The following is a 24800-nucleotide window of genomic DNA, read 5'->3' as shown; positions in this document are numbered from 1 at the left end:
AAATGCATTCTGTGTAAGTTTCAACATTCTCCTAAAGTTGAAAGTTAGGAGGTTATTTTTAAAATAAATAAAAGAAAGTTATTTCTTAAAAGGATCTGGGGGCATATACTACCCTTCCCAATTCTGGCGGGGGTGGCAAGAAGGAATAGTGTTTTTGTAAGAGCCGTCTGTCCTCTCCTCTGCTCTCCAAGTGCAGACACAGCCATTCCTGTGCTTTTCCTAGAGTCTCCCCACTCTGTTGGTAGGATCAGCCAGAAACAATTTAGTCCCACGTTCCAAAATAGGATGTGTGACCTTGGGGGTCAGCCAGCTGCATCCTATAGGTGAAATACAGCCTTTTGGTGTGTTTTTGTATGGCCCTGAGCTAAAAAAGTTTCTGGAAAAATGAATGTCCATCAAGGATAATATACAGTCCACAAAGCCTAAAATATCTACTATCTAGCTTTTTACAGAAAAGTTGCTGACCGCCCTCTTGGGGATACAGAATAGTCAAGGACGCTGGCCCTATAGAGGTTACCTGATAAAAGAGATTCTCATTCTCCTTAAGGAATTGATTATAGAGCCCTCTCTTTTGTCGTTTGCATCTCAGCTAGAATTTCTACGTGTCTGGTAAGAACATGTTCAAATTCATTTTCCCTTATGTTTACCTCTTAATTACAAAACAGTGATAGCTTTTGTGTATCAGCTGACATTGCTATGTAACAAATCATCCCAACACTCAGTGGCTTAAACTAACAAGCATATATTCTCATGAGTCAGGGGTCATCTGGGGGATCAGCTGATTGAATCTGACCTCAGCTGGGAGTGGTTCTGCTCTGTATTTCTCATCTTCCTTCTGGTATCAGCCTGGGCAGGTCCTTCTCATGGTAATGGCAGAAGTTGGAGAGTAAGCTGAAACACAGCGCGGCCTCTTGATTACTAGTGTGGGACTGTCATATACCATCACTTTCAGCTCATTCTCTTGGCCAAAGCAAACCATAGGACTGAATGCCCAGGACTAAATGCTCTACCCTCAGTGGGAAGACTTTGGAAAGCTACGTGGCAAAAGGTGTGAAAATTTGGAGCTACTAATTCAGTCTGTCATAGTTTGGTTTAGGGCCAAGATATACCCTGCAACCAGCCCTGGGAGCTGGGTTACAACTCAAATATTTAAACTCATCCTGCTGTTTTATACATCAAAGATCTAGACAACAAGGAATCATTCCGCATTAAGTCATTCTGAGTATAGGCGTCAGGAGCACAAGGACCCTAAATTTATTTAATTTAGCTAATGTATATTTAGTGTCTTTTTTTTGCCTAACGCCATGTTAACTTATGGGGCTTAAGGAGCTTTCAGTCTAACAGTGAAAACAGACCATAGACAGATACTTAGAAGATAGTGTAATAGTTCAATAGAAGAAGTTTTTACTGGATATAAAGATAGCAACAGAAGAGAGGGATAATCAACTGTGCTTTGCGAAAAGATGTAAAAAGCTTTACTGAGGAGGAGAGAAAATTAAATCTTGAAGGATGGACAAGTCCACATTTCCGACAGAACAAGTTCCTATTTGTAGGAAATGTTATAGCAATTGGTTAATTCCTAGAAATTGGTTATAATTAAAATCTCTTATTTATGCTCAGATAATAGAGAAGTCTCTGAGAGCTAGTGAATAACTTTGTATTTACCACCTTCTTACATAATTTATTGCAGTAGTTTTCAAACTTTGACCTGCTTCAGAATCACCTGGAGGACTTGTTAAAAGACAGATTGCTGGGTTCCACCCCCAGAGTTTCTTAATTAGTAGTTCTGGAACAGGGTCAGAGAATTTGCATTTCTAACATGTGCCCAGATGACGCTGATGGTCCTGGTCCAGGGACAACACTGGGAACTATTGATTTGTTGAGTCTTTCCCATGTAGCTGGCACTCTGCAGTGTGGTGAGTATATAAAGGTGGGAAGAAAACATCCCTGCCCTCACATTGCCCATGGTGGGGTGGCAGAGACTGAAAAGTGAGTGTATAATGACAGTGCACTGGAATGGATGCTGAGGTCCATGCAGGTAGAGTTTGCTGTGCAAATACACCAGAGGGGCACTAACCCAGATTGAGGCCAGAGGCTGCCAGTGTGTGTTAGACGCACAGAAAATCCTTTAATCCTGAGCTGAGTTAAAAGAAAAAAAAAATGTCAGAAACTAATAACAAATAGAAAAATGACTTGAGTCACGCTTTGCATGAGATTGGTAAATGGAGTTGTATTTAAAGTTGCCTTTAAGAAATTTCTGATGACAGTTTTTTCGACAAGCTTTTGGTGGTGTAGGTAGGACAACATAAGTCTGAATTAGTTACTTTGCGAATGTAAGAGATATCCCCTTCTTGTGCTAATGTGTTCTACCCATCTTCAGCTGTACTTAAGATGCCAATTATATAAAGATGTATGTTTATCATCCATGATTCTGTCTTTTCACAAAAAACTGCTAGAAATTGTATTTATGTCTGAATGCAGACAAAACTAGACAAGAGCAGAGACAGTCAGAGCTGATGAAACAAAGTTGGTGAGGCAGCTTTACCTGGACTCGAGGCTCTGAGTTCTGCAGGTGAACAGAGTCAGCTGCTCGCCGCCGTTGTGGGCTGGCGTGAGGCTAAGTGACATCCTTGCCCTGAGAACGGCACTGAAGAGGGATGAGCAGATGCTATTAATGGTCACGGGTCCGAGCTCTTGATAGCTCGTGCTTGGGCGTGGTAAGCTGAGTAGGGGACTGGACAGGAGTTGATTAGAGGGATGTCTGTAGTGAGAAGCTGCTTGGTCAGTTTGGCTGAGTTATGTTCCCAGCAAATGAAAGAGTGAACATGACAAGTAACTGGACTCGTTTGGAGAGACGGGACTGTGCTCATGAGGTCATCTTGGCATTCGCAAGACCTTCTGCCATTTTCATGAAGCGATCTGGGATTGTGTTGTCATCTCAGCCTACAGGGTAACACCCTTAGAGGAGTAATGGTCTGTAGGGCTCCTGGCTATCTAACCATTCATGTATTTTTTTAATCCAAAGCATGTACCTAAAGCTATGCAAAACATGTCTCTTTAAGGAGTCATATTCCCCCTGGCAAAGGGAGCTAAAGTCAAGCAGAAGTTATAAACAGAATGCTCAAACTTTACAATCTGTAGTATAATCTGTTTTCACTGGAGATGAATTAGTCATGAAAACTGTTTGTTGTTTTTAACTGTCCTTTTGTAATACAGTTTAATTAACAATGAAATCTTGTAACCTTTCTCTTAGCATACATCTGTGGATGGATATACTGAACCACATATCCAGCCTCCCAAGTCAAGCAGCAGACAGAACATCCCTCGGTGCAGAAACTCCATTACGTCAGCAGCAGATGAGCAGCCTCACATTGGAAATTATCGTTTACAAAAAACAATAGGGAAGGGAAATTTTGCCAAAGTGAAACTGGCAAGACATGTTCTAACTGGTAGAGAGGTAAGTTTTCATGATGCCTTTCAGTGTTTACTTGGACCTCTCCAGAGCCTTATTTAAAAGCTTTCCTATAGCGAACTCTGGGAGTAAGTGACAGTTGCAACATGATAACCACTGGCATATGTGTAACGGAGCATACGTAGACAGAGCTGTACGTGGCACAGAAGAATCGTGCCTACGTGTTAGCATCTCTTGCGAATCAGTGTGCTGCACATGAGATTTTCTCAGACTTCTGTCTTTCATTATATGGTTTCTGTAGACGTTTCTGATTACCTTTGCTACCCATCCCAGGAGCAGAGCTAGGGTAACTTATTATTAATTACTCCTTAAACTGTAGGGTATACAGAGGTAGAAATATAAGGTTGTAGATAGGAAACTTACATAATGTTATAAGACAATGTTAACTCAATAAAAGATAAATTTATAAGATTACTGCTTAAGGTAAATTAGGTGTAAATGTGTTAGAAAGTCGCCCACTAATTTTTATCTATTTAGAGACCACATTGAGCAAGTGTTACACAGATGTTTTTCTCAGATAATAAGAGAATTGGGTTTCTAAAATCCCATGTATTTTAAATTGTGTGTATTTATATAGCAAAATTTATATTTTTAAAAGAATAATTACTAATGTATTTACTAATCTATATATTAAAGACTAAAAATAGTTAAACATCTAACATTCTACATTACGTAATGTTTATTTGGATCCGATTAGGACATTATGAAAATCTGCCAAAAAATATATTTGTTGGTGAAGGATGAACCCCTCAGGGCTCTCTCCATTTTCACCAGAGCCCTTTGGAAAGAAGGTGGGAGAACAGAGGCTTATAACCTTGCAAGTCAAAGTGTGTTCCGAGGACCAGTGGTATCACCTGGGAGCTTCCCAGAAATAGAGTCCTGGGGCCTCGTACGAAAAAAAATATTTTTGTTAAGCTTCCATTTTGCTCTGTACATATTATTGTCACTAATAGATGAATGTAGTCCTCTCCGTCCATTCTGACCCCTGAAACTGTCGGGACATAGGCTGTATTAGAGACTTAGAGGACATTGAAGTCCGTTTTGTTAGTTTGCTATTAATAAGTCTGAGTGTATGATCGCTCTACCCACATAACACATAACGTACTGAAAGTTTATAAGCCTTTCCCCTCGGATGATTGTAATTTATCATCAAGATCATGAGTAAAAGATTAAGATACAGATGATTTTTACTTTAAAAGAGGAGACTTGGAAGAAATAACAAAGGTGTAATTTCATTAACTTGGAATCAAATTGGTTAAAGACTTGGGTCAACAGATTATATTACAGGGCTGCCCCATTATCAGAACTTTGCCATCTAGTTATATGAACACCAAATTTATACCTAGTTAGAAATGAAACAAAAGCTGTTTTCTTTATAAGTTTTATTCATTAAAATATGTATTCTCAAATATAGTTTAATAATTCTCTTTTTTAGGTTGCTGTGAAAATAATAGACAAAACTCAGCTAAATCCTACCAGTCTACAAAAGGTATTTAATTATTTTAGTAGTAAGTAATTAGAATGCAAGTTCACTAATTAATATATGGTATTCTGTAAAGTCAGTTATCCTAAACTTCCTGTTAGGTACAATATGACATTTCATCAATATATGAAGAAAAAACTTGATACAAAACATAATATTTGTTCAGTATTTAAATAATATTTGTCAGGTGGTTATTTGAAAAATATCTACCATATGAAAGGAACTTACATCTTTTAATTCAGTAGAATAAAACTTTGTATCAAATATTTTGAAGTAGTTAGGATTCTGCTTTGTTAAAAATCAGCTTGTGAGGTAATACTGTCCATTGGTGAGTTTCCTTTTTTTGCTTCACTTGCTTTTCTTCCTTCTTCCCTACGAAACTAGCCTTTCAGCTAACTTACAGTAAAAAATATGAACATTTCTTCGAAGAGTGAAAATATAAAGCAGCAAGGGGAGAAAAAGAAGTAGTTAGGGTGGAAACTGACCTGGTAAAGCTGTTCCATGTTGCATCATTAGTCACTCATGTGAGAAAACTTCGTCAGATACACATTTTAGCACTTCAACAGTGAAGCAGATGTTTTAACATTTATGCCATACATGTTTATATACAGTGAGACACTGTACATTATGATTTTTATTAGAATATAATGGGGTCATGGTCACACATGTAAGTGTGATGTAAATAACTTTGGGTTCCTAAGGCAGAATTTGATAAGAAAATTTTAGTATGGTGTGTTTACCTACACCTGCTGTGATTCTAACATTAAATTAAAATTTTGGGTCTGTGATATTAAGACTCTCCACTTATGTCCGTGCCAGATAACTCAGCTTGTTTTATGTATTTCTACTTGGAGAGCTGTTTCTGCTTACTGAGATTCCTTTCAAACTTGACAGCCAATATAACTTTTCACAGCACTGGTATTTCTCATCTGTTAGAACATGAAAGTTTTGCTGGATTTTCTCCCCTGTGAATGTAAGATAATGCACCTTACTGGAAGTCTTTTGGCAGGAACGTCTGGCACCCACCTTTCAGCTAATCATGATTTAGTTTTATGAGTTACAAAAAGGCATCTTCCCTGAGCAGACAAATTATCCTAAGATGCTGTTTTTTTGTTTTTTCTTTTTTTCCAGGCTAGAGCCATAGTGGGGCAAATTTTTGCCCACCCTTCTACTGGGAACCCTTTTAAAATGCACAGACTGCATTACTGTGCCCAGTGGCCCTGTCCATTGCCCACCTAGCCTTTTTACTTTTCCTGGATTAATATGTGGGTTACTCTAGTAAGTTAAGTGACTTTAAGTGACGTTTAGAACTAGTCTAGGCCTGTTGTGTTAGTTGGATGAACGGTAATGTGACCCCCACTTTGTTTTTCCCAGGGGGGCCCAGAGAAGGTTGTATAACCAAAGTCATGCTTGTTGAAACATGCAGAAATGCAAACATAAAGAAGGACTGTTACTCGGATAAAAAATGTACTTGTTCATATAATTTCTGCTATGAATTTCTATTACAAATTCTGCTAATCTTGCTGATAAAGTGTTGTTTTTCCAAACAGGCATATAAAGAATGATGGCAATTTTATTTTCTTCAATCTGTGAAAATAGAAACAAAGAAAGATTGAAATTTACTAAGTGTAGCCAGTATAGTATGTGTATTTTGTTGTTTTCAAAATAATTTCTTTTATGTTCATAGATTTACTTTCTGTTACAAGTTTTGGAGAAAAAAGCAGGATCAAGGCTTGCTTAGTTTTCATGTCCTGTAGAATATTCAGCATTTGTCTTACCCATTGAATGCTGGGAGCATCTTCCAGTCACTCATACCTAAGAAATAAAAAATGGAATTAAAAGTAATCAGTTTTTCCCCTTAGCATTGACAGTCAAGTCCTGTAGGTAAAAAAATAGCAAAATGGTTCTCCGTGTCTTAGGCGTGCTTGTTAAAAGGCAAATAATGACAGCACATTTATTTTCAATGATTCATTTTAATCTCTTCTCCAAAAGTGTTCAGTTAAGTCTTATCCTGGACGTGATCTGAATTTCATCTGGTTCTCCTCCTTGATTCTCTTTTGTGTATAAGATATTTATAGGAAATATTACTTCCTTTCCAACGTCAGTGATAGATAAAAGTAATCTAAATTCGATACCCAAACTGTTCCAAACTTCTAAAACATAAAGTTCTTAAAGACAGTTTGGTCTTTGGAATTGTTAAGCATCTCTGGCTTCTACACTGTTTACATAATATGTTATGTAATTTGTCATGTTATTTGTATTACATATTTTAAATTAATGGAATCCAAATTAATAAATTTTCATCATTTAAAAACCGTTTGACATAGATGCTATATTTACTTCTTCCTCTTTGGAGCATGAGTCCCACCTGACATATTAGTGTTTTTTTAGAGTAGGACCTATGAACTACACTGGTGATTCCTGGGGATCTTGTAAGCAGCCTGCTAATGCTGGGGGAAAAGCCGAACAATGAAGCAGCTTTATTCATAATTCACATACTTGAAGTGTAAGATTAGTTACCATTTCCTCTGAAATTCCACTATGTTTTGAAACTTGGACACATTAGTTTATACACCAATGACAAAGTTCGTGTTAGCGTGTCACCAGAGTGCAGTTTATCTGTCTTCTGTGTGTTGCTTGTTAATTTGCATTTTCTGTTGTCTTACTATGTTGCATTATATTTCAAAGTCACAAAAATAGCTCAGTGGTTCAGAAGTGATTTGCTGAGTAGTAAAACCTGCAATGAAAGTGGAAACAGGACTCTTACAACTTATTAAATAATTCAGAGGAGGGCTGCGTCCTGGGTGTCTGGATCGGGCATCTCTGTGCCAGGGCAGTGACTCTGCATAAGCAGGGCAAGGGTGAAAAAATGTCAACAACTGACATCTGGAAATCAGACTTATTCAATGAATAGTCCACTTGCAGCTAGTGTCTAGTGTGCTACTTGTGTAAAACGCTGCAGGTGGTGCCCTAAGCCACTTATACTGCAGTGAGTTTTCAGATAAACTCCAGAGACCTCTCTGGTACGCTAGTTAAGTTGTCCAGAACATCTGCAAAATAATGTTCAGCATTTTGATGAATCTAGTCACTAAAGGTAGAGAGGAGGACACAACCATGGAAGCATTTCAGAATTACATTTCTTTTAGCAAATTACCAAGAAACCAAATCTGTAAAAGCAATCATGAAATTATTGACAAAGATTTTTGATCAAGGACACAGCAGAAGATCCTTGGTAATAATATTCTAACAAATCTCTGTTGGACACAGATTGAAATAGTAGTTACTCTCACATACGCATGCTGTGTAGCACATTTCACTTTGTAGCTGCACAAAACCACTCTGTGCTAAGTACTTCTTCCATACAGTTCTTTTCATGTGTGTGGATCATTTGAAGGAAGAGTTTTGACAAGTTCTTTTGTGGGTCGATGAAAACCTAAATGATAAGAGTTAGCATTTAGTAAGCTGGGTTTTGACTGCAAAAGTTGTCTTTGAATCATTACTGATTTTTTTTTATATATACTGCAAGGAATGATACTTCTACCTGAATAAGTAAGATCATACCTAATGCCCAGTCATTCATTGCTTCATAGTCCATGAAATTTCTGGTCACTAACATACATCTGATCTTGATTTGGTTTTAAAGGGATACTGAAAACAGAGACTATCATCAAATCTTGGCTATTGAAAGATGTCTCTAGCAAACAGTGTGAAGAATTGGTAGGAAGTATATCTTTCACACTGAAATACAATGGATTTGAAGGAGAAGGTGTACAAACAATTTTCTTTTAAAAGGTGATATCAGTAATGTTAATGTCTAGCTGAAATATCAATGGTTTACATGTTGAAGATAAGATAACCAGATTTTCTGTAAACACCAAACTGTATTTCAAGCAGTTCACTGACCAAAAATCTGACTTTTCTAAACCTGGTTAAAAAAGGGCCCTCTTAGTTATTAGACAAAGAGTTCAGTGACATACTATTATGCAGATATGCAGAATGCCTTCCAGAGCAAGTGCACGCAAAGAGCATATTAAGAATCCATTTGCTATTATCCCTCAAATTGAAACTTCCAGTCTTCAAGCTTTTGAGTGTGATTAAATCAGCAGCCTAGAATCTCTTCTGAGAGCTGTGTGCAGTCTTCTCGGAGAAATGCTTTTATAAGGTTGGATCTGGTAATTAATCTGAATGTCTGACACATTACCCAATGCTTTGTTTTTTTCTCCAATCAATCTGTGATTGTGACTTAAGTTTTTTTTAAATTTAGAAGAAATAAAAAGTTAAAAAAAAAAAGTAAAGCTAGAAATGGAAACTGTCTTATGGTTCAAGCTGTATGTCATTGAACCAAATACATGTGTTCATTAATTAATTCTTAATCTACCAAATATTTATTGAAAGAAGGTTATATTTCTCCTTATGTTTTCTTCTGCATTTTTGGCTCCTCCTTTTCTGTTTCCTTTAAATGGAGTCATTGTCCTTTTTGTTCGCCACTCAATGTTGGAGCTTTACAAGGCATGGTCCTAAGACTTCTCTCCCTGTGTTCTTTGTAGGCTGTCTCAAAGGTAACTGGTTTAAATTATCACCTGTAAGCAAACTCACAAATCTGTATATTACATTTGCTTGTAATCCCTCAAAGTTAGGCCAAACTCGTCATGTCTGAAAGTGAACTCATGATTTCTGCCCCACCTGCTCGATACCCTTGCCCACCGGGTGCTCTTCAGCGTCCTTTCTCAGTGAATGACACTGTCCTCCAGGTTGTGCAAGCCAGCAACCTCAGAACTGTCCTTGACTCCTGCCTCTTCCTCATTCTCACCATCTAATTCATCCTTGAGTTGTGCTTCTTTTATTGCTTACATATCTTTTGAGAATGTCTGCTTTTGTCTTTTTTTCCGGCACAACCCTCCAGACAAAGCTACCATTCTCTCTCCCTTGGACTACCCTAGGAGCCTTCTAACCAGTCTTTATGCATTCATTTTGCATCCTACACACACACACACACACACACACACACACACACACACACACGCATACACTTTAAAAAGTCATCAAGAATGCAAAGTATGTCTAATTATGTCATCCTTCTATTTAAACTTTTAGATGGCATTCCATTTTTGGTAGTATAGACATCAAATTCATTAATATGGTATACAAGGCCCTACCTTCTTTTTCACCTCATGGTCCCCCAACACCCCAAGCTTCTCCCCGCTCTCCTCATCCCCTGCTCCCCTGACTTCAGTGACTCTTTTTCATCTGCTCCTATTCATACTCTTTATTCAAGTCACCAGGTCTTTGTAGCTTTTCACCCCACCCTGTGTGTAAGCCTTTATCACCCCCTCTTCACTTAGTCAACTCTTACTCATTTCTCACATTTCAGCCTTAGAGTCATTTCTTCAGGGAAACTCTTCCTGTCTCCACAACACTGTTAAGTCCACCTGCCCTTCTTAAAATTAAACACTCGTAACCAAGAATTATTCATCGTAAACAATCTCTTTAGTGTTTGCTTTGATTTTGGTAGTGGTTCTGTTTGGATTTTGTTTTTGATGTTTGTTTTCTGCCTCTGACTCTTAAGATCTCTGTTTTAATTGCTTGGCCTTTATTTGCCAAGCATACATCTATTTCTATGTTCTCAGGAAATTATGTCATAGTTACTGAAACAGATATGGAAGAATTTTCTCTTGGAAATGGAGGAAGCTAGGAATCTTTAAATCACTTATGAAATTTAGAGTTACTCTCTGGCTGTTTTAAAAATCATATTCTCATTTAGTTATTTAATAGTTTAATAATAGGAGTCATACTCCTATTTTTTTCTAAGTTGGGCAGTTTGTTGACATTGTATACTAGTCTATTTTTAATTTTTAGATGGAGACTTCAAAACATCTTTCCCATTAAAAAAAAGTCGCTTTCTCATGCTATTTATTTATTGGAATAAAATGTTTATTAGAATAAAATGTTTCTAATCTTTTTTTTTTTTTACTAGATAGAACATTACAGATACAGTTGAAACCCTGTATGTCATTTCTTGGTTCTAGTCCTGTCTTTTTCTACTTAAAAATAACTACTGTCCTGCATTTGGTCTTTCTTATTCCCATTTAATTTTTAAAAAAAAATTTCCACGTGTGTGTTTCTGTACATAAAATGCTATATATTATTTATTTTTTAAACTTCCTATTGTTCTGCAGCTTGTTTTTTTATTTACTGTAGTCTTAACAGTTTTATTTATGTTAGTCTATATAGTTTAGTTCATTTATTTTCACTGTTATTGTATGCCATTGTATGAATAAGCCAGGGTTTACTCATTCTCTTATCAATAGATAAATACTACAGTTTGTCTATTTTTCTGTTGGTTTATATTTAGATTGTACCTATGGTTTTAATGTTTCTTTTTCTAGTTAGCTTTTTGTTTTTGCTATTAAAGACAATGCTGCAATGATGATTATTGTGTATACCTTTTTGTAAAGATGTGTAGAATGGCATAGCTCTCCAAGTAGGATTGCAAGGTTGAAGGGCTTGCATATCCTCAGCTTTACTAAATAATGTCAAATTGTTCTTCAAAATGGTTGTACCAATTTCTACTTCAGCTAATATTGTATGAAGTTTGCTGTTGCTCCACATTTTTGTCAGCACTTTAGATTATCGGATTTCTTAATTTTTGCCAACCTTATAGAAGCAAAATGTATCTAGTTTTAATTTCCATGATTTTTATCTAGTGAGGTTGGACATCTTTTCAAGCTTAATCTATTTTATACTTAGTACCTTCTCTCTAAAATGATTTGACTTGATACCTCAAACAATTGTATTTACTTAGCACCAACTTGAGCCCAACATTGTACAAGGCCTTGGGAAAGACATTAGCAATATAAAATTGGTACTAGTTCATAAAAAATAAGAGTCTTATCATTTATTTAGGAAGATAAAATTTTGACAAGGTGGCACAGATTATCAGCATATTCCCTTCTATTATTTAGCAGTGAATTGACTATAAGTTGTCCAGTTTGGGAAGTAATACTAAACAATCTTTTTTTAAAGTTAGGAATCATGTAATATATACTTATTGTATTCAGATTTTTCTGAACTACTATTTCTTGGGAAGAACTTAAGAAGTCAGCCTAAGTTGTTACACTGCTACTAGCAATAACTTTGTAAAATATTTAATGTTCCATTCAGATGTCTGGAAGCTAAAAAGAGCAAAATGATGATCCTGGAAAGTAAAAAGCTGAAAGTTTAATCTGTAGGGTTTTGTTAACATAGGCATATCATATATATGAAATCCCTCAATGCCTAACATCTCTGAGAAAGTCTAAACAGGGTCCTGACAGTCCCTTGGAACTGAGCATCACCTGCAGGGGAAAGCAGCACCCACACTTCATGTTACTAGACCAGCAAACTGCTGCAGGGATACAGATAGAATTTTTAAAATTCTTTAACAACTCTTATCTAGTATTTACAAGGTGTTCAATTTGCTTTGTTTTGTTAAGCAGGAAATTTATAATTCATTGGTTTATGTAAAATTTAATCCTGTTGGACTGACCTTAAGGCAGCCCCCAGAGATCACTGCCTTCTGGTGTTCACACCTTCAAATAGTCCCTTCCCCTTGAGCAGTGAGCAGGACCTGTGAGTTGTTCTAACCAATAGAATTAGGAAGAGGGGATGGGTTTTCCCTCCCATGACTACATTATGTTATGTAAGACTGTCTCGCCAGCCTACTTGCTCTGGAGAGTATCCTGGCTAGCTTCTTAAAGTAAAGGGTCACGTTGGAGAAGCTTGCTTGGCAAGACCAATGAGCAGTCTCTCGGAGGCAAGAGCAGCCTCCATTGGAGAGCCAGCATGGAGACGGAGCCAGGTCTTCAGCCCTCTGGCTGTAAGGAAATGAATTCTGCCCACAGAATTAGCAGGGTTAGCTTGGAAGTGGACGGTTCTTCCCAAGTCACACCTCTAGATGAGAGCGCAGCCTGGAGAACACCTGGATGGCAGCCTTGCGAGACCCTGAGCAGAGGACCCAGTTCATCTGTGACCCTGATGCACCAGTGACTGACACACACAAACTATGAGATGATAAATGTGTGTTGTTAGAAGCTGCTAGGGAGTGGTAATTTGTTATTCAGCAATAGAAAACTAATATATTAGTTAAATTATCTATTTGCAGTAACAACTCTAACTGACAGATGTGTCTGAAGCCTCCATAACCTTTGGTAAGCTTGCTGCTTAACTGTGGATCATAGGGTGCAGGGAGCACCTGGAGCAGCACTGAGGGTGCACAGGCGTCACTCAGCAGGTTTTGCAGAGGAGAGACTGAGGAACACTTGGTTTTGTGGAGGCCAGTTACAAAAGCACAAAAATGTACAGCTGTACCTAACAACTTAATAGATGAATAAAGTTTAAATAAGAAAGCAAGAATAGATGAAGAAAACAGATTATTTACTTACATGTAAGTGTAAGAGAACAGCATTGGTATCAGGGACATTATTAGAAGCACACAATAGTGATAACATGGATGAATGCAAATGTAACTTACAACAATGCTACTCATATTATTAACAAGTCCAAAAACTTTAAAATCTGTATAGTATAGCAAAACCAAATAGGGACTATTTGTATTTATTTTTTATAATACATTCTTGCTTTGTGGGTGGAAGTTCGGGGGAAAAGGCAATTTTTTTAAAAAGAAAATGTTACTATCTAAAAAATTACTTTAGTTACAAATAGGTATGTTTCCTTATAAAATTATATTTCAGATGTTTAAATGGGTGATTTTATTACTCAGTGCTTATAAAATGGGCTTATGAAAGCCATTCAAAAATCAAGAGCAGGCATGATATTTGACTTGTTTTCTGGAGGAAAAACTCTGCTTACAGTAAAATGGAGGATCATCAAATTTGTGAGTTGTGATTTTATAGTTATATGTGAATTTACTCTGCCCATGTCATATGTGAATTGTATCCGCTAATGTGTTATAATAAGAAAAAAAAAGTTGAAACCAGAAGTACAGAGCCTCTGAAAATCTAAGCCACAGAGCCCTAGCACTGCCTACAGCCCAAGGACTCCCTGGGCAGTGGTCATCGGATGAGCTGCCTCCCTTACTTCCTCTTTAGGGTTCTCAAGGAGGTGAGGGCCTTACTCTGAGGGGGAGCACCAGGTGAGCAGAGTAAGGAGGCCCAGGTGGTGTCAGGAGCCCAGATAAAAACACTGCGTGTGTTCTGAGTGGACTACCGCTCTCTCCCAGGAACACAGGAGACCCTGCAGAGCTCTGTCCCTGCTACCAGTCCTGAGAAGCCCTGGGCAGGGGCAGCATCTCCCATCTTGGGGTAATAGGTCCCCTCAATCCTCCCTCTTGTTATCCCACCCAGGTTCCACTGTGCCCTCTGCTAATCTGAGTCCACCCAGCTCAGACCAACGCCTTCACCCCTGTGAGACCTGTGAGGAGGAAGTAAGGGTATGTGACTCCTGGCTCCCTCTGCCCAGGACCTCCAGGGCTGCTCATGGGAAAGACTCATCCTCTGGTGTTACAGATTAGAATCTGCGTGGTATCTGATGAGTAGTCCATGCTTCCTACTGTCCACTGGCGTCTGGTATTGTTGAGAACTGGCAAGAGTTTAGAAAATGAACAGCTGATTAAGAAATGGTCAAATGGTCTGAACAGACAACTCATCCAAGAAAATATATAGATGGCAAAGAGGCATATAAAAAGATCAGCACCATACATTGTTAGGAGTTGCAAATTAAAACGACAATGAGATACCACTACACACCTATTAGAATGGTGAAAATCCCAAACACAGACAACACCAAGTGCTGGCAGGGATGTGGAGCAACAGAAACTCTCATTGCTGGTAGGAATGCTTTTGAAAAGTAGGTGCTTTTGAAAAATGGGTCATACATTGTTTATAAAAGGTAAAATAAAAGGAAGGGAAATTTTAACATTTATATTTCAAGTAACTTATTTTATTTTGGTTTTATAGAAAGTGGTAAATATATTTTTATTATTTTTAATATTATTATACAAGTCTCCCTAAAAAATGCTACTAAAGGTAGTTTGTTTCTTTTGTCTGGTTTTATTTAAATGTAGATTTAGATCATTTAATCTTTTATAAAATGTCTGATCAACCAGTAGAGATGACTAAAGAGTCAGACCCCCCAGGGATGGATGTTTTTGGATAAAAATCATGTGATTAATCATTTAGTTTCATTTCCACAGTATTTTTCTTTTATTCCTAGTAATGAAGAATATTTGAATAAATGTTTTATTTTATTATATATGATATATTCACACACACACACAACCATTTGAGTTTATCTAGTTAAAGTTGTCCTGGAACCCAAGTCTCAGCAAGGTTAGAGTTGGGACTGTGAAATAAACCTCTTACTTGACCAGGATCCTGTAGTGGCTTGTAAGCAAATGAATTTCTTCAAATAGATGTTTTGATTGTTCTCTGCTTGAGTGTAACTTTTAACAGAAATATGTTTACTTGTTTTCTTCAACAGTTGTTTCGAGAAGTACGAATAATGAAGATATTAAATCACCCTAACATAGGTATGAAATTTATACATACAATTAATGATGAAGTATTTTCCTTAATTTGAGACAATTTGAAAAGATACAGTTTTAAATAAAAAGAAGAAAAGTGATAACCTGAGAAAGTGATACTTTGGGTGAAAACAGATTATAAAGAAGTTAAACTGAAGGCTACACATTGCTGTTTTCTACTGCCTTGCTACCTTCTGCTCTCCACTAAAATAACATATGTGACTTGGAGTTAATGCATACAAATGGCTTTTGTATCTTCTTACTAAAGTTCTCTAAAGAGAGATCTCTAAATTTCTCTAGGTATTTATAAAAAATAATTCTAGATAACTTGATAATATGCATTTGGGTTTGATCATAGTTTATAAGCAAAATAAGTAATTTGGCTTTTAAAGAAAATAGTTGATTTCAACTTTAGTGAATTTTTTTCTTAAGTTCTGTTTTTCCCCCATATTTACAAATAAGTTTATTGATTGCATGTATTATACAAAGTCATTGGCTTTTAAGAAGTTAAAAAGCAATTCTTCTCTTGATCTATTTATTTTTGAAACTCATGTTTTTTCCACATTAAAAAATCCTTTGTTTATTAGAGATACTAATGCAATTACTTGTGGTTTATAATTTTAGCCACACAAGTATGATAATTTAGTAGTTTTTTAAACAGAAACTTAAAAATATCACATAATTATAAATTTTTTTTGTTTCTGTACCAAAGATTATTTAACGTTTTTTATTTTTTGATTTTTTTGAGGGGGAGGGGGTAATTAGGTGTATTTATTTATTTTTTTAACAGAAGTACTGGAGATTGAACCCAGGACCTCATGCGTGCTAAGCATTTACCCTACCTCTGACCTGTACTCCCACCCCCATTTAACATTTTCTGATAGGCTCATTATAATAATAGTACCTTTTTAAGCTATAATTAAAATTTTATTATTGTGATTTTAAATTTTTCCTTTTTATTACCTTACTCTAATTAGAAAAAGAATTTTTTTTTTAAGGATTGATTTTTTAATCCCAGAAACGTAACTGTCTTTTGACCGAGCAGTTGATTCCAAATCACTTCATGGTAAATGATTTTCTTCCATGCTAGTAATAACTTGAGAGAAATTTTAAGTGGTAATTAATAATTTTTAGTAAATACTCAAATTTTCCACTGGTTTAGTGTTACCTTAATTTTCTTAACACATATCCAATATGTGCTAACAATTATAGCATTTTATCTCTAATTTCTTTTTTTCAGTAAAATTGTTTGAAGTTATAGAAACAGAGAAGACCCTCTATTTAGTCATGGAATACGCGAGTGGGGGTAAGGATGAGGGGAATGAAAGTTACCTTTATGAGACATACAGATTGTTAACATCTAAATGTTCATGATAACCTTCGTGTTCTCATTGTTAGTAAATCTATAGTTTTAGTAAAATGCCTTTAAATGATATCTCTAAATTGAAAATTCAGTATTTGCCTTCAAGACCTATTGATCCTACATTTAAAAGTTGGATTTTGGCTTATTTGAAAGTTACTTAGGCACATTTTTCAAAACTCTAAATTTGCATTATCTGTGAATGTTTCAATTCTCTTATCTAAATATTATAATATATCATGATGTTATTATTAGAAGCTGTTGACTATAAGCAGAAAGTCTCAGATTCAGAATATATTTAATAAAGTTTATAGTAAAAGTATGTTCTAGGTCTAATGTTTTATTTCACTAATTGTTTATAAAGGACAGATTCTCAATATACATACATTTTCAAGATAATCCATAAAATCTTTTAATTTAAACAAATATTGATCTATATATTTTATAAGTTAGAAGACTGAGTTGACAGGGAAATAGTAAGATACATTTCTGTTAGAATATAAAGTATATTTTGACTATATAGTGTCAAAAATAGGAATGATTTTTAAACACTGAAATATAAGTCATTTTCATCTCCTGCACTTTCCTTCAAATGAGAATCACTGTTCTTTTAGGCATAAGCCTTAACTTCCTCAGAAACAAGTTTAAAGTTTATGGAGTTAAATCATTTCATAAATAAAATGAGAATACTTGAAGGTTTTAAGGGCTTAGAGAATTTAAGCAATTGAAGAAGCAGGAGGGCAGTAGAAATTATTTCAGCCACTTTGGCTAATTAACTTTTTTGCTAATCAGTAGAAAAAAATAATATTGAATTTAGTTTTGAATCTTTTTAGGTAATAAAGTGTGTAGATTTTTATGGTGATTCAGATTTTCTGTAACTAGAATAAAGATGATTAATTTTAGTCTATATCATCTATGCTGTGTATTTTTATAATGGCTCTTAGATTTCTAAAAAAATTTACTACAAATATTAGACATTTTAGTTGCTTTTTTCAGATTTTTGTGCAAATTGAAAGTTTTAATAGATTTGGTTTTTTACAGAGCTTTTTTTCATACTTAAAATATTGCAATGTAGATTTTTAACCCCAAAACCTATGTCATTAATGTTTGTTATTATAGGATTTTAAAAAATATTAATACAGCCGTGCAAATTTGCATAGAATATCAGTCTATAATAAAATTAATGAACCTACAAATACCACATAATGGACTATTTCTCTGTTTTTCTATCCTTTAGTTACATTTAAATAACAGTTCATCAGTGTGGGAACCCTGAGTGTTTAGTTCAGTTGACTTTTTTCCTTTTCGTGATCTGAAGTCTAGAGAATGGGGCTAGACATACTTATGTGAGAAATTATAGACTGCTAAAGGTCTGTGGACACTGTTCTATTTTTATGAAGGTCCACCAAAGGCTGTGTTAATATGTATACTGCTTTAACGATTAATGGTAAGTACAGTCAACTCTCTATTGGTGCTTATGAAGGGGAGCAATGGCTGGAGTCATAGACAGCACATGGGGCCATCAGTGCTCTCCTTCAGTGGCCTGGGAAGGGCAGTGGGGTGTAGTGTAGAGAGATGTGCACTGCAACTCGGCCAAAACCAGGTGGTCCCTTACTCAATTCTGATTCCTCCTGGTAGGTTTTCTTTGGCTCTCGCCAGTCAGTGATCCTGTAACAAAACCATCATGGTTCTGTAGCAGTATATCTAGAATCATCTTCTTGCCTTTTTAATCTATAAATGTCAAGGGGACTCTGGAAAATAGAACACTTTGAAATTTCTAGATAATTTAGGATTGAACCTGACATGCACACTAGAATCCTAAGCTGAACAAGGGTTAGTTGAGTCAGACAACTGCCTCTTTGCCAGGAGTAGATCTGTTGATTCTGGGTCACTAATGGGGCAGAAGATCTTCAGTGATTAGAAGGGTGGGGAACTCCTTTATGATTTTGAACCATGTTTCATTCAAAGGAGTCTATTAAAAATAGATATCAGGGCTACTCTGGAATGGTGTGTTTATTCCTTCTTTTGTTCATGCATACAATATTTATTAAATGTTTACTATGTATTTAGTGATATTCTAGGTGCTAGGAACACATGGATATGCAAAGATGAAGTCTCTGCCCTCAGAAAGATTACATTCTAGTTGGGGAAGCAAATCATAAACAAATAATATGTAATGAGTAAAGGACTGAGTCATGTAAACATCCAGGGTATGAGTGTCCCACGCAGAACTGGAGAGTAGTCCAGATTTTTGAACTCACCATGTCTTTCCCAGCCTAAGTTCACATATCTAGAATTAACTACTATGATGGGTCAATAGAGCATTTATTCATTTCTCTGTTTTCATCATCCCATTTAATCATTTATGTATGCTTGATATAATATGCTGTCTAACATTGTAGATGTCTTAGTTTCATCTGACATACATCATTACATATACCTAGATACAAATATATAATTTATTGAGTGCTTACTATATGCCAGTCACTGTGCTAAATAAGCACATGCATTATTTCATTTAATCTTCACAGTAGCCACGTGAGACAGGTAACAGGGAGAAACTGGGTCCTGATAAAGTTAAGAAATCTTTCTGATGTCTCCCAGTAGCTACTTAGGGCTAAATTAGGACTCATACCAACATTGGTCTGATTCTAAAACCTGAGTTTTTAACCACTTCACTGTACTTTAGAAGAACTCTTTAAGTGGCTTTGAGTCTTTAATACACATGTGTCTCTATATGGTTCACATTATAAGAATACAAAAATTTTACCCCTTACACTAGGATATTTTATTTTTAATAATATAAGTAAACATTGGTTTGTGGGGTTTTTAAAAATATTATTGACTAGAGAAAAATGAAAAACAGACATGTAAATGATCTATTAGAGAATGTTTATAGTATCTAGTTATCTTTAAATTATTTCAATATGTATTGTCTGTCCACTTTGTGTTCTGTCATGGGGTTGGGGAATACAAATAAAATATGGATATGATGACAATGTTCAAGGAGTCTGCAGTTCACTTGGGGTAATAGGAGATGCACACGAGGATGACTTAATTCTGTATAATAAATAGTTAAGTAACAAAACGGATGAAATGAGTACAGTGAGAATGAGCATATTGGTATAGACCTTAGAAGAAAGAAATCAATGTGGATGGAAGGAGTGAGATGGAATTTGACCAAGACTGTATGACTTTAAGAGAGGGAGACAGCCAACATAATACAACTTTGTTACTCAAAATATATGCCCCAAATACAAAGTCATACGTAATTTTTGATTGCCCACGCCGGGGCTTCCCTTTATTAGAATGGATAATAAAGAGTTGACTGTATTTTTACATAATACTTGAAAGCAGAAAGAAAGTTTTCTTATGTTTTTAATAGTTTTGCTAAATCATAAGCTGCTACAGATACTCAATTTTATATGTATTTTTTCTTTTTTTTTCTATTTATGTTATAGTTTGCAATTTATATTGAGCTGTCAGAAAAGTGTGGGCAAAAGCGTTTTTAAAAACAAGGCAAAAACTTGACATTGCATATATTGTTCATTGAAAATCTATGTATATTTTACTGCCTGCTTTACTTTTCTGATTCAGGTGAAGTATTTGATTACTTAGTTGCCCATGGAAGAATGAAAGAAAAAGAGGCCCGTGCAAAATTTAGGCAGGTATGGAAAGTAGTTTTCAACTTTGTTTTGTTGATATTTTTAGTGATGTACAGTGGACACTGTCACAAACCGCGATTCAGAGTACATGGTACTTTAAAAAGAAAAATTCCTACTTTCTTACACTTTTTAAGAATGGAAAAACTGAAAAAGAAATCTGTTCTTCCTGAATTTAAATTTAAAATAGTTGCAGTTGGTTGTTTTTAGATCATATAAATAGCAAAATGTTTATAGGTGAGACTCATCTTATTAGTAACTCTGATAGTCTTAGAAATACAAACTAGACTTGAGATAGAAGAAAATACTTAATCCTTTATCCAATAATATTATCAAGTATAATTAGCTTTATACAGTATAAATGTGTGGTGTTTAAAGAGGTTATTATATTTTTAAAAATAATTTTAAATTTCTTGGTGTTAGAACTCGTATTTTTGTGGATTTAAAGACTCCAATCAATTTTATTTAGTCAAGTAGGCAAGGAACCTGGCCAGTGCGGAGAAGAATATGGTAAGATATTTATATTGCCAGGTCAACTTGAATATGATTCGTTACAGAAATGTTAAAATAAGGAAAAATACTTTAAGTTCATCTAGGATTTTGTTTTTAATTCTGAGGAGTGATATAATTAAAATTAGTATACATACTGTAGAAATGACAAATCAATGAATTGTAAATTGTTTATAAAATTTACTGAAGTAAAGTTTTAGCAGACAACTTACTATACCCCAAACTTTACCTAGGTGAATTTAAAATATTTCATTAAAAAATAGTCCAGTATGTCTTTTGTACGCCTAATTCTGCAATTAAAGGGATGCTGTAATCAGTACGATTGGGAAACACTGACTACTGATATGAGATCTTCCTCTGAGAGATTTTGCATCTATGTTGACATATAAACAATTGGAGAAGTCCTAAAGAAGAGAGGAGGAAAAAAACCTGTTCGGTGTTTTTTGGTTTTTGGTTTGGTTTTTTTTTGACATAGCGTTCTCCTAACTGATCGTGGAGTGAGTTTATTTTGTGAAACCTCTGTGATTAATATCTCACAGAATCATTACTTTTTGGAATACAGTATATGAAATTCTTTAAACCAAAAATGTGCATAGTCCTTATATTTAGGATAGATTCCTAGCAACATTCATCTTAAAATAGCTGAATCTAAAGACAACTGGTAATGAGGAAGCAACACTGAGAAACTGGATGGTGTTCAGCCACATAAGGTTAAATTCTTTTCTATCCTGTATTGAAAATCCACACTTACTTAAGTAAAGCGGTATAGTCATCACCTTGGATAACCTTGTTCTTTCCACCTCAGTCACCCTAATGTTAGTTAGTAGCCAACTAGGAGGAAAATTCCAGTTAACATTCAGTCTTCCCATTGGGATCTTAATATATTTTTTAAGGAGACTGTTACTACTCACTCTTATTCTTTTTAGTCAGTTGGTTTTATTTATTTATTGGAAACATCTTGTGTTCAAAAATTGTACTAGGTACCATATGAAATCAGAGAAGGTGAAAACAGCTGCTGTTTTAAAGAGGTTGCTCATCTTTGCCCAGCAGGAGGGGAGGCTGGGACGCAGATATTTTCATAAAGATCCAAATAATTCCTAATTAGCTCTTTTTAAAAATTAAGTCTGAGTTACTTTGAAATCAAAAGTTGAGTGTTGAATGCTATTTAAGATGTAAAACAATGGAAATTTTAAAATAATTATGTATTTATTATAAATATTAAATGTATTTGCTATCTTTATGTGTTCCCCTCAAATTAAATAGATAATGAATTCACATTTTTAAAAACCAGAGATACACTCACATATTGTTTTATAATTATTTGGCAAAAAGTTACATTTGTTTTTAAATTTATTTTTGATAAGTTTATGTTTCTTTATAGGTTTAACTAAAACTCTAATAAATGTATATTTACTTTTATTTTTATTTGCTCTTTATTTCATAAAATTACTTTTAAAAAGTTTAACAGTGAAGGAGAATGTACTGTATTGGTAAGGATATATATATATATACATATATATATATGTGTATATATATGTATCCTTGACCCTACTACTAAATGTATCAGACACTAGGATAGTTTAAGACCAATTTAGCCCATATCATGCTCTGCATTCCTTAAGATTTCAAGGCCTACAAGAAAAGCATAATATTGATTTAGCTTTTCCAATATCAAGACTACTACTAAAAATTTAGGAATTCCTGACCCACTTAAAAATAATTGCAAATCAGCCCCCACAATTGCTCTTCGTGAAAAAACATTGACATGTCTGGTCTTAGGGTCACTGCAGGCCTGATTGTCAATCATTTTTCAAGATTCATAACAAAAGGATCATAGGGAAGTTCCTATATCCAATTAATGGATGTACAGAAAGTTTTGAGATGGGAGGGTCCGGCCATAGAATAATGCAGTAAAACTTGGGCTTGTGGATGTCAGTGAATCAGAAGCCAGAACTTCTCTTTCCCAGAAGACAGTGAACCCTAGAAGATAAGAGTGGTAATATTATGAACTACCGTGTTTGTCTGCTAGAGGTCAGAGGTCATAGAGTTTGGGGGGAAGGAATACCTAATTCAGAGCATTGTCTTTAATTATCTTCCCCTTCATAAGGCCTGAAAACTTGGGAGATTTTTATTCCAGAAGTGCCTATAGAGTTGCTTTCGTAGGGACCATTCTGTCTGATGTGAGATGCTTGTTCATGGTAACCAAGTCGTTATCTATAGCATGCCTTCACTGTACCAAGAGACGGTGACTTGAAAAGAATGATACTGTTATCAGCACATTTCTGTCATCCATGATACAAAAACAGCCCTAAGTATGAACACACTGTAGCCTATATAGTATGTTCAATAAGGTGTATTAATGTTTACATAATGTGTATGTGTATCTCTTAATTAATGAACATATTTTAGTGAAAATTGGAGATTGGAATTTAGAAGCATGTTGCTTAAGAAAACTAACACTACATAAATTCATTGTAGGATTCTGCTTTATCTGGGGGGACACACTTCATTGATTATGATTACTTGCAATTGCTCTGCTCAAAAACATTTTATGGTTCCGTAGTACCTGCCTACTTTGGAATTCAGAGGCTTTTTTTTTTTTTTTTTTTTTTACCAACCTGCCTATCAAGGTTTAACTCCCAGTATTACCATTTTCCCACCTGTTTTTCAAATATGTTGTATTGCCTCAACATCAGTGCATTTCACCACCTCACCCTCTGCCTCCCCATCCCCAAATCACCACTGTCCTTCATGGATGGCTCAGATCAAACATCACCTACTAACTGAAATTATTCTTCATTTTTTATTATTCCTTCACTTCTTTGTACCTCTTCTTCTATGATACTATCTGTATTATATGTAGTTACTCATATACCTATTTTTCCCTCCTTTCCTCCTAATCAGTCTATAAGCTCCTTAAAGGCAGGGTTCATGTGTAGTGTTCATTTGTTATATTCCCTTAGCAACCAGCACATTTTCTTGCACATAGCAGGTACTCAATAAACTGACTGTTGAATCAAAATGAATTTAATTGAATTGCATCTTACTCATTGTGTGTTGATTTTGTTTTGAATTCATGTCTTCTCTGTCTTTGAACCATTTTAATATACATTAGAATAATTTTATAATACTGAAATATTGCTTTCACTTGTACTACTTTGAAGCTTTTTTTTTTCCTAACCAGTATCCTATTAGCATGGTCATACTTTGCATCTCCTTTAGACTTTTAAAAAATCTCATTTCTATCCCCATTTGTAAATGCCTAACCAATATTCAACATTCAAACTGTGTTTGCATTTAACTGAATCCACAGAATTGAATGTTCTGCTGTGCATTAAAATGGCCATCCTATGTATCAGATATATGTATAAAAGAGCTCCTGCTTGACTGCTATCTGATTCATTCTTTTCCTGTATTTTATGTAATAAAGTACATAACTGTCATAGGATTGTTTATAACCTATTTCTCATTTGTATTTTGGGCCCTTAAATTATTAAATTCCTTCCTGTTTCACCCTTGTCACCAAAAGCCCTAGATAATAGTTAAAAATTAAGACTGCACACAAAATCTAGTTATGAGGATAGACTACTTTGCCCAGTTGAATTAGCAGCAGCTTTAAGATTGAATTTCATTTTTATCTCTTTTCTTTTGATAAGTACGTCTCCTTTTAAGGCTCAAAATTTTTCTCATTTCTTTATATATCAACAGACAAAAATAGTATGTTGCTAAATACCCTGTTGATAAGTTCTTAGTCACTTGGCTTCCTGAAAGCAGCATGCCTTGAACACATTTAA

The 24800-nt window shown here is 35.2% G+C and overlaps 1 protein-coding gene across 4 annotated transcripts in view; it reads left to right on the top strand.

The window, feature by feature from the left end:
* MARK1 (microtubule affinity regulating kinase 1) overlaps positions 1-24800 on the top strand; it is a 97507-nt gene that overhangs the window by 42044 nt on the left and 30663 nt on the right. For all 4 annotated transcript variants that reach the window (XM_032466662.1, XM_032466661.1, XM_032466663.1 and 1 more), the window contains exons 2-6: positions 3254-3457; positions 4908-4961; positions 15432-15480; positions 16715-16780; positions 20432-20502. In XM_032466662.1, coding sequence (XP_032322553.1) covers positions 3254-3457; positions 4908-4961; positions 15432-15480; positions 16715-16780; positions 20432-20502 — 444 coding nt within the window. The remainder of the gene's footprint in view (positions 1-3253; positions 3458-4907; positions 4962-15431; positions 15481-16714; positions 16781-20431; positions 20503-24800) is intronic.

This window comes from Camelus ferus, chromosome 23 (genome assembly GCF_009834535.1).
Source record: "Camelus ferus isolate YT-003-E chromosome 23, BCGSAC_Cfer_1.0, whole genome shotgun sequence".
NCBI lineage: Eukaryota > Metazoa > Chordata > Mammalia > Artiodactyla > Camelidae > Camelus > Camelus ferus.
The sequence above is the reverse complement of the archived record's forward strand: the minus strand, read 5'-3'. Positions and strand labels throughout refer to the sequence as shown.